General features: G+C 33.7%; 1 protein-coding gene across 4 annotated transcripts in view; it reads right to left on the bottom strand.

Moving 5' to 3' along the window:
• Positions 1–12,081, bottom strand: part of LOC142228526 (phospholipid-transporting ATPase IF) — a 118,992-nt gene that overhangs the window by 45,842 nt on the left and 61,069 nt on the right. For all 4 annotated transcript variants that reach the window (XM_075298978.1, XM_075298977.1, XM_075298975.1 and 1 more), the window contains one exon: positions 342–552. In XM_075298978.1, the coding sequence (XP_075155093.1) occupies positions 342–552 (211 nt within the window). The remainder of the gene's footprint in view (positions 1–341; positions 553–12,081) is intronic.

Raw genomic sequence — 12,081 nt, 5'->3', positions numbered from 1 at the left:
TTTAAGTTGTCGCTAAACGTTTTTAAAGGACTTTAATAATAGATGAAGAAAAAAGCTAAAACGATGAATAAATTAAAATTTGTTTCCTAAAATCAAGTTCATAAATATGAGAATGAGTTGCATATACGATTTCAAAAGAAAATCATATAAAATGCGAATTAAACCTATTTATGAATCCCAGGATGTCAATGTTTCTATTCATGAGTTTCTACTTGTTTTCCTTTCCGACAAAACATACATTGAAATTTAATGACAAATAATTGCAGAGTTACTTGTGATTAAGAGTGCAATGACTATGTAACTGAATGAATAAATTTGCTAAGACTGTTTGAATAACTCACCTATTAGCAATGATATGATTGTCATAATTAGAAAATAAAAATTTGCTATTCGACGAAATTGTTCGAGCAGATTTTGTGGCAGAAATGTGATGAAAGTATATTTCGTTGATTTAATGCGATTCAATTTTTGTCTTCGTTTTTTCTTTATGACCTCCTCATCACCGCCAATTTTTATTTGTAGCCAATCATTGATGGTGCTGACACGCGAACCCTGAAAAATAAAATATAAACAAATAAATACAAAATTATTGTTAACAACTTAATATGCTATAGGATTTCTTTAATCATATTATGTTTATGCGAGGGCTGTTCGGAAACTTCTTAGCCTATCAATGAAAAAGAATAGTTAGTTTTTCAAAAATATTTTTATTATACCCTCCATCATTGGATGGGGTTATATTAACTTTGTCATTCCGTTTGTAACACATCGAAATATTGCTCTAAGACCCCATAAAGTATATATATTCTGGGTCGTGGTGAAATTCTGAGTCGATCTAAGCATGTCCGTCCGTCCGTCCCCATATAAACAGACCCCCAGAATTGGCTTGCGGATCCTCTAAGAGAATCAAATTTCATCCGATACGGCTGAAATTTGGTACAGGGTGTTAGTATATGGTCTCTAACAACTTTGCAAAAATTGGTCCATATCGATCCATAATTACAGTATGTCAAGAAAGTCTTTTGACATTGCCAAATATTCTAGAAATTCTAGAAATAATTGAAATATTAAATATTTTATTAAATTTTTAATTCTGTGTACGTATGTATACTTTGCAAAATACATAATAAAATATTTTTTTAAAATTTCATTATATTTAATTTTGGAACAAAACATAATTTTTATCCCATTGTCAAAACACTTTCTTGACAAACTGTATATATAGCCCCCATATAAACCGATCCCCCGATTTGGCTTGCGAGGCTTCTAAGAGAAGCAAATTTTATCCGATCCGCCTGAAATTTGGTACATGGTATTGGTATATGGTCTCTAACAACCATGCAAAAATTGGTCCACAACGGTCCATAATTATATATAGCCCCCATATAAACCGATCACCAGATTTGACCTCCGGAGCCTCTTGGAAGACAACAATTCATCTGATTCAGTTGAAATTTGGTATGTGGTGTTAATATATGGCCTCAAACACCCATGCAAAATTTGGTCAAAATCGGTCCATAATTATATAGAGCCCCCATATAAACCAATCCTCAGATTTGACCACCGGAGCCCCTTGGAAGGGCAAAATTCAACAGATTCGGTTGAAATTTGGTACGTGATGTTAATATATGGTATCCAACAACCATGCAGGTTCATATCAGTCCATAATTATATATAGCCCCCAGATTTGACCTCCATATCAAGTTCATAATTGTATATAGCCCCCATATAAGCGACCCCCATATTTCAATTCTGGCTCTCTACGTACCGTGCAAAATTCCATATCGATTCGTAATTATTTGTAGACTTACTTATATATACCTTTTTTGTCTAATATATACCACGTATGGACTAACTCACAAGTAATTCCATTGTGGATGACACTCTTTCGTAGAAGTTTCTACGTAATCCATGGTGGAGGATACATAAGATTCGGCCTGGCCGAACTTACGGCCGTATATACTTGTTTTTAATTATCATTATTTTATCATTATTGTCTTTACTCTATAAAAACATAGTAAAATTCGTATGTTAAAACAAAGAATTTTTATATACTAGGTATCAGCTCAAAATAACTAATTGTGAAGTGAAAATCCATCTCTAGAATAACATAACATGTTTAGATGTACATTACCAGAAATTACTTTGAAAGAAATTTGTTTTGCGAAATTATTGAATAATTTGCCACAACTCACAGTGGGCGATTGGGCCTCGCTAGCGGCATTTAATTCAAATTTTCAAATTTGAAAAAGCGTTAATTTTTTTTCACAAATCGATAACAGATGCTTTGATTAGATTTTTGGCGTTTTTCTATAAGCTCTACGATCAGCTGATCATCAGCTGTGAGCTGTCAAACACAAAATATTTTTTAGGAAGTGCTTTACAATATTTTTTCTTTGTTATGCGCATTGATTTCGAGCTCCTTGGAAATTTACAATTTTAACTTGTTTTATTAAAAGTGTGGCTTTTTATTAACTTCTAGGTATGTATTACATAAAAAATCAGTGTTTGTGACCGGTCTTTAAATGTGTTGTTCATAAAATGTAGTGGTAATTAAGTGTATTAACAACTAGCCCGCACTAGCGTGCACCTGTCGTTCGTGGAGTAGAACTTTCAAGATTCGCACGGATTCGGTCTAACTCTTTTTTTAGCTGGAAGTATGAGTCATTGTGCGTCCAAAATGTGTAATATGAACTGCTATTACGTGCAAACCTTTAAATCATGGTACTTTTTAGGAACAATGTCGGTATCAAAACGGGTACTTTTTTTAGTATGGCATGAAGAAGCGATCCCAACCAAGAAGTTTCTCACCATGGAAAACTTTGTTTTTGGTACTATTCTCAAAAACCTTAAATATACTCAGGAGGAGCAGTACGAGATTGGCAAAAAGCTTCGAAATTTTACTAGTAAGCTTGTAGAAAAGTGGAAAAACTGTAGAAGAAATAAGGTTTTTTTTTTTGAAAACAAAAGTCAGGAATGGCTAGATACGCCGTTAGTGTTAATTGAAAGATCATCTTCGGAAATTATTGGACGTCTACAAAAAGATATTTCGGAGTGTTGCAAAAAAACGCAAGTTTAGAAATTGTCAGGCCTTACTGAAGATGTGCCAACAGAAGCATTGTTGGTAGCTGCAAGCTGCAGCTTGTATAAAGGTGGAAAACGTAGTGCTTCACAGCTGGTGTCAATGCTAAACTCCGACGATGAGTTTAGCGGTAAGATTTTGAAAACTATGAGTACCCCTGGCGCTATTTGTAGATGTTGGACATACCAAGTACACATGGAATTTGTCAAAGAGAGCCGCTAAAGGGCAAAACGCCGATATATATCCATGCTACGACAAACTGCGTTGTGCGAAAAAAAATGCTATCCTAGTGTCATCACGGTCACTGATCATTTCGCTGAGGTACCATTACAAAGCTTAGTAGACCATACGATTGCTAGGATTATTGAAGCACACCCAGAAAGTTTTCAAAACCATATTGAAAATAATAATAACACACAATTAACTGCTACCTACAAATGGGGTTGTGATGGCAGCAGCGGCCATTCTACTTACAGGCAAAAATTTAATGACTTCGATGGAGACATGATAGATCAATATTTATTTTCAATTTGTATGGTACCATTGATAGTGCAGAAAGGACCGACAGTTTTATGGAAAAACAATCGGCCTTCTTCTACCCGATATTATCGACCCATTAAATTACTTTGCGAGAAAGAATCGGCAGACTTATCTCGCAGAGAAATTCAAAACATTAACAGCCAAATATTAAATATTTCTCCAACATTTGTGAGTACCTTAAGAATTGATCACCAATTTCATATGACCATGCTTGATGGCAAAACGTTCAGTGTCATATCGGAATCAGCTTCGCAAACATGCGGAATCTGTAGCGCGAGTCCCAAAAATATGAACGATCTAAATTTGGTGAAAAGCTTTCCTATAAAGGGAAACCTATTTGAATATGGCTTATCAAGTCTCCACGCATGGATTAGGTTTTTCGAGTGTGTTTTGCACATTGCATATAGAATACCAATACAAAAGTGGCAAGTTCGTGATGCTGACAAGGATGTCGTTGACCAAAATAAAAGAAGTATTCAGCAGAAGCTAAGGGAAGAAATGCATTTGTTGATAGATATACCAATGGCTGGTACTGGCAGCACGAACAACGGAAACACTGCAAGGAGGTTTTTCCAACAACCAAATTTAGCTGCTCGTATAACAGGAGTAAGCTATGATTTAATATATCGATTTAGCGTAGTCTTACGAGCATTGGCTTGTGGATACGACATAAATTCAGACGCATTCAGATCTTACGCATTGGAAACTGCCGAAATTTTTGTTAAAGCATACTCCTGGTTTTACATGCCATCGTCTGTTCACAGAATTTTAATTCATGGAGCAGATATAATAAACCATTTTTCCCTTCCGATTGGTATGATGTCCGAAGAAGCTCTTGAAGCCAGGAACAAGGACTATCGAAACATACCCGAGAGCAATACAAGAAAAAATTCCAGGAAAAATACAATGGAAGATATCATACATGCTTTGTTAGTTTCGTCTGACCCTTTGATATCTTCATTGTCCAATGGGTCTTCAATTTCGTCTGCAAAAAATATTATTATGGACGATGATGTTAAGAGCTTTCTTTTAATGAAGCATCTAGATATGCCTGATTCTGGTTCCGAAGATTCCGAAGATAATTTTGATTTATAAAATTGGTTTATTGAAGTTAAAAAAAAAATTTTTGAAATTAAAAAAAAAATTAAAAAAAATTTTAAAAATTAAAAAAATAAATTTAAACAAAAATTTTTTTTCTTAAAAAATTCTATGACTTTTTTCTGAGCTGTGAAAAAAAACCGTCTGAAGATATCTTTGTTTGTTTAGAAGTTATTAATTAAATGCCGCTAACGAGGCCCAATCGCCCACTGTGCAACTGTATGCCTTTTCTACTTGCTTCCCATTCAAATCATTAATTTCAATTTTGAATTTTTTATTTCTTGTTGCAATTACATTGGCGCGCCATTAAATGTTTTTCTCGTGATATATTTAATAAACACTACACAAATCATTTGTGGTAACTGTACAAAATGTAATAATATTAGCAGTAAACGTAATCAATTAACACATATCTAACATATATTCTTGAGGCTACTACTATTTATAAAAGTGCAATACAAATAAATATATAGGACTGTAAGTTCAACCGGGCCGAATCTTAAACACCCAACACCATAAATAATTTATACACTGAAGAAACTTATTACTGTGAGCACACTGTTTCATTAGGACCTGTCTATAGAATAGTCCTACTAAGTTGTCGTGTCCTTTGGAATGAGTCCAAGTGTAAATTTATTCCAGCAATGACAAACCGATGTTAAAGTAACCGATCCATTCCATTCGTTTTAAGCAGAAGTAGGACAAATCTATATACTCCAAGAGTAACCGTGGTGCAATGGTTAGCATACACGTCTGACATACGAAGGGTCGTGGCTTCAATCGACCGAACACCAAAATGGTTTTCAGCGGTGATTTATAAAATTGGTTTCACCGTAATGTGAAACGCCTTTCGGACTTGGCAATAAGAAAGAGGTCCCATGTGAGAGGTTAATATAAAATCGGACAGCACTTATTGATAAGAGGGAAGTTCAACACTTGTGGTTTCACAATGGACTGGGTAGTGTAAGTGAATATTTTCGCGTGATTGTTTTTTTTTTTAACTTACAACGTAGATTAACTCAGCATCGCTTAATTAATTTTTTGGAGAAGAAAGAAAGAAGCTCTGTCAAGGACCAGAGTTTATAGATGTATACTGAACTGATATAGTTCACTCCAAGACGAATTTCGTGAAGTTTTCCCAAAATCAGGTGTTGTTCCGGAAACCAATTGATATCGAAAAATCTCCATGTTCCTTATCGTTGGATTGAGACAACCTTATACGCTGTCCAGACTATAAGTTTATCCGGACGACAGTGCTCGTGTCAAACATATCCCAGATGTCGGCCACACTAAAAGTTAAATCCGACGGCATAATCGATAATGCTGCTTGTTGATGTGATCGATAACATATTTATCGAATATTTAGTCATCGCCCAAAATTCGTATCGATTGGCCATATCGTAAGAGTCTTTTCAAACACAGTTATTCCGTCCCGATAAACTCATAGTCTGAACGGCGCATTATGCATTAGTCAAAAAAAAATTGTTCGGGCTGGATCGCACACAATTTTTCAATCGAAATGGCTCGTGTCAATGCTGCAAATATACGATCACGGTGCTACGAAACACGTCTATGACACCATGATAGGTGATGAACGGATTTACGAGTATGAGACCGAAAGTAAACTGCTGCCGACTGCATGGGTATTTCACGATGATCAAAATCCATAAAAAGTTGTTCGCTCGGAAGAAGCACTTCCAAGCAAATTATGCTACGTTTTTCGGAAAAACTGGCATTCGTATCACAAGAACAACACAAAACAGCCAATTCTGAGTGGTACACAGCCATTTCTCATCCAAAAAATCAGATCAGGAGTCAATTAATTGACAAATCGATTTTCATTTCTTTTTATATACACGTTTATTAGTCAATGTATATTACAATCAAATGTATATTACAATATATTTCTAAGTCTATATAGTTATCGATAAAATTTCAGTTTCAAAACTAAACTTAACTAAAAAAAAAATATCTCATATCGAATTTTATTTCATTTAGCAAAAACCAAATACGTATTCAAAAAAAAAATAATTTCGAAACCTATTGCAATTTTACGCTACTGAACCTTGCGATATTACTATATTACATATTTGTCTTTTTGGGCGAAAATGTGCAAAACAAAAACGAAATAATATTTGCCGAAATAATTAGAAACTAAATGCGAAAACATCAACGATGAATGCAATTAGTCAGCATTTAAATAAACGACTGAAATTACAAATAGACCGCAAATAAGAATTTAAATGAAATGATCTCTGTTCGAAAGCTTAGTTAACAATCGTATTACTTTTGTATATGGAGAACAATTGTTATTAAATAAATTTCAGTGTCATTTATTTTTGGATATTTAAACACGAAATAAAGGTCATACAGTGACAAGATAACACACTGAAAAAAAAGCATGCCCGGTTCCAAAGATTTTGTCTTTACTTTAAAAATTTTGGTATTGATTCCGAGCCAAATAAGCGGAGAATACAAGTAAGGATACTTTTAAGACACAATTCTCTTTTAAATTTGGGTTTTGTGTACTTGCTACTAGGAAGCAAATTTTAATTTTTCGCTTTTTCAGCTTTTTTTCTTCACATGTTATCAAAATCCTTTAAAAACAAATTAACGACAACTTTAATTTCGAAATTAAGACTCTACTTCCAGTCGATATTATGCTATGTTTCAAATAAAAAACTTCTTTAAAATAAAGAATTGAAAAACATGTCTTATATTTGAACGATTTTTTGCTTTGTAGTCAAGATGCAAAAAAACAAAAAATTTAAGGACAATTTCATTAAATTTAAAGAATTTCTCTGAATTATTAAAGTCAAGGTCAAATTACCCCAAATATTTTTTCTTTCATGTTAAGATACCCATTTTTAAGTGAAATCAGTTATTTATAAGGACAATACAACAACATTGAAAAGTTTATCGACTTTTGGACAAGAAAAAAACAAATATATTTGCATACAAATAAATGTAAGTTAAAAAATCCCAATTATAACAGATACCTTAAAATGAACAATTTTCAATTTGCTTAATTAAAATTTAAAATTTTAATATCAAAGTCGTCAAAATAAGTCTTAGGCTATGTTTGAAACTGTTTTATCTTTAACCCAAAGATTCAATACCTCAGTTAATTTATTTTATTTATTTCTTTCAATAAAATAAGTTTTCCATTATATTAAGGAAAATGTGCTTCACTTCAAAGATGACACAATTTAACACAATTTTTGAATCAAAAAAAAACTTTTAATAAAAATATATTTATTTTAAAGAAATTTATCTTTAATACCATGTAAATGGGGCGTCCAAAAGTTTATGTTGAACAATATTTCATATTATGTCACTACTTTTTTCAATGTATTTATCAGAGAATCTCAATCTACGAACTCATGTACCAAGCGCAAAAACAAAACTAAAAATCCTATGATCCACTGAGAACTTCTAGACGATTGTAGAAATTATCGTAAATACCTACTTTTATATCAGGTGGTAAAGGTAATAACTTATCGGAGCATCCCGAATATAGATAAATATTCGATTATACAATTCTCTCCCAAATATGTCCCAATTTGCGATTTGACGATGAATGTTTCTTTTTTTCTAAGTCTATTCGGTTTTTCTAAGTACGTGCTTGAATAAAATATTGGAAGTATTTTAATAATTTTTTTATATCCGCAGCCAATAAGAAACCATGAATAAATTTCAAATATTTTCATTAGACACAAACTTGGTTACGGTTGTACCAAATATAATTACATATTTCCAATTAAAGTCATGCTAGAACATTTTTGAGGCTTTGCATTGGCGTAGTCTGCCAAAAAGCATTTGCAAATTACAACTTCAAGGTTCGGAAGAAAATAATCTGACGGTGGTTAATCCCTAGAGGGTCATTTGTCATTCCGTGGAAATCACGCTAACTTCCGAACGAAACAAGCTATCAACTTCAAGCTTGGTATAAGTAATTTTTATTGATGTAGGTCGGATGGTATTGCAAATGGATCATATCGGACAACTGTTAGGTATAACCCCCATATAAACCGATCCCTAGATTTCAGCACCGGAGCCTCTTGGAAGAACAAATGTCAAATTCGATACACGCTGTTAGTATATGCCATCTAACAACCATGCACAAGTTGGTTCACATCGAACCATAATTATATATAGCCCTCTCTATAAGAAGTTCACTCACATCGACTTTAACTCTTTCTTACTTGTGTTATTTTATAATAAACTATTAATAAAGTAAAAATAATTAAAATTCAATTTAGATATTTCCAAGCAACACCTTACTCTCACATTTCTTATGCCCAATTCATAAATTTTAAATGAAGCAAAACTTGATGAAGTCACTCGAACTTTTGTTAGACGTCAAGCCCCCTTTTGTTTTGTGATTTCATTTATTTCCAGTTTCTTTTGTTCCTCAATACCATGGATATTTAAACAATTGATTTTCATAAATCTCCGAACTCATAAAAATCATATTGAATTTGGATATTCTTAAACAAAACAAAAAATGCTTTAGTACCCAATATTCACATAACCACACATTTGTAATTAACTTCTGGGAGTTTTTGTAATATGCAAATGATATTTGAGATATTTTCTTAAATATTGTTAAATAGTTTACCATTTAAATACTGACGGAAGAGTTGAAATAGAAAGATGAAATAATGTACCGATAAATTTAAATTATAATAAATATTTTTTAATTAAAACCAAGTAAAAACAAGTAAGGAAAGTCTAAAGTCGGGCGGGGCCGACTATATTATACCCTGCACCACTTTGTAGATATAAATTTTCGATACCATATCACATCCGTCAAATGTGTTGGGGGCTATATATAAAGGTTTGTCCCAAATACATACATTTAAATATCACTCGATCTGGACAGAATTTGATAGACTTCTACAAAATCTAACATATAGACTCAAAATTTATGTCGGCTAATACACTAGGGTGGAACACAATGTTAGTAAAAAAATATGGGAAACATTTAAATCTGAAGCAATTTTAAGGAAACTTCGCAAAAGTTTATTTATGATTTATCGCTCGATATATATGTATTAGAAGTTTAGGAAAATTAGAGTCATTTTTACAACTTTTCGACTAAGCAGTTGCTATTTACAAGGAAAATGTTGGTATTTTGACCATTTTTGTCGAAATCAGAAAAACATATATATTGGAGCTATATCTAAATCTGAACCGATTTCAACCAAATTTGGCACGCATAGCTACAATGCTAATTCTACTCCCTGTGCAAAATTTCAACTAAATCGGAGCAAAAAATTGGCCTCTGTGGTAATATGAGTGTAAATCGGGCGAACGCTATATATGGGAGCTATATCGAAATTTGAACCGATTTCAACCAAATTTGGCACGCATAGCTTCAATGCTAATTCTACTCCCTGTGCAAAATTTCAATTACATCGGAGTAAAAGATTGGCCACTGCGGTGTAAATCGGGCGAACGAGCTATATCTATGGGAGCTATATCAAAATCTGAACCGATTTCAATAAAATTTGGCACACTTGACTACACTACTAATTGTACTCCTAGTGCAAAATTTCAACTAAATCTGGCTTCAGGAACCGTATTAGTCCATATCGGGCGAAAGCTATATATAAATCTGAACCGATTTCAACCAAATTTGGCACGCATAGCTACAATGCTAATTCTACTCCCTGTGCAAAATTTCAACTAAATCGGAGCAAAAAATTGGCCACTGTGGTCATATGAGTGTAAATCGGGCGAATGGTATATATGGGAGCTATATCTAAATCTGACCCGATTTCAATAAAATTTGGCACACTTGACTACACTACTAATTGTACTCCTAGTACAAAATTTTAACCAAATCTGGCTTCTGGGACCGTATTAGTCCATATCGGGCGAAAGATATATATGGGAGCTATATCTAAATCTGAACCGATTTCAATAAAATATGGCACACTTGACTATAGTACTAATTGTTCTTCTTGTGCAAAATTAGAGTAAAACTCTGGCTTCTGGGGCCATATAAGTCCATATCGGGCGAAATATATATGGGAGCTATATCTAAATCTGAACCGATTTCAAATCAATAGGGTTCTATTCTGAGCCAAAACACATACTTGTGCCAAATTTGAAGTCGATTGGACTAAAACTGCGACCTAGACTTTGATTACAAAATGTGTTCACGGACAGACGGGCATGGCTATATCGGGTCAGGAGCCCACCCTGAGCATTTTTGCCAAAGGCACCATGTGCCTATCTCGTCTCCTTCTGGGTGTTGCAAACATATGCACTAACTTATAATACCCTGTTCCACAGTGTGGCGCAGGGTATAACTACATTCAGTTCTGCCGAACGGAAGCTTTTGTACTCTTCATTACGCTCGTAAAAAAAAGTTGTTAAGAAGAAATTTCGCAATAATAACAAAAAATGTCTTTACATTTACGAATTTGTCTCGTTGGCTCAATTATTCAATTAATATAACGAAGTTTTTCCTACCAGTGCATCTCGAAGAACCAAAAATAGTTCTTTGTGTATTACAACGCCATAATATTCCTATAAGTAACTAAGTGCGATCAGCCGTTATGTTATTATTGTAGAAAAAACACCTAGAATTTATCACAAAAAAAAAATTTTAACAGAGTTATCAATCGAGGATACCGCGATGACACGCCGTTCGGACTCGGGTATACATAGCCCAGCAAAAAATTCTTCAGCAGTAAGAGTTTAGTTGCGCTTTTTGGTATACAATAAAGTTGGCAGTGCATCCACCCTGCATGGATCGGTGGCAATAACATAAACGAGAATTCAAACTAGTTTATGATCATTCGTTTACGTTATTGCAAACAATTCATGCAGTATAGATGCATGGAAGGTAATGCTGTTTTCCTTCACACCAATAATGCTAAAAAATAGGAAACACAAATTTATATATCACTTCTGGGCAATATTTCTATTAAAATGAGCAATTATATCAGCGCAATGTAGAAGCTGCTCTAAATCGGGATATCGCCCACAAAAATCAGCGCTGATTCGGTTGTTTTGTAAGCAGTTGGTACTGCCTCTCTCCCTTACAATCCTGCTGAAATAGTGCTTCATTTTTTGCTGAGTGAAAGATTCCATAGAAGGCATGACATGAATATAACCCATGATCTGGTTTACGAATTCGCAAAACGTAAAATTTTGAATTGTCAATAACTCGTCAGCCGATACGTCTTACAGCTTGTTTCTGTATGTCGAACGAGCTCTATCGATCGACTGCAATGCATGATTTTTGGTTATAAATCAGTTGTTTGCTTCCATCTCAGTCGATCGATAGAGCTCGTTCGACATACAGAAACAGGCTATTAAGATTTGAAATTCTTACAAATTAAATA

Source organism: Haematobia irritans, chromosome 3 (assembly GCF_050003625.1).
Source record: "Haematobia irritans isolate KBUSLIRL chromosome 3, ASM5000362v1, whole genome shotgun sequence".
Lineage (NCBI taxonomy): Eukaryota > Metazoa > Arthropoda > Insecta > Diptera > Muscidae > Haematobia > Haematobia irritans.
This window is presented reverse-complemented; position numbering and strand designations above follow the sequence as displayed.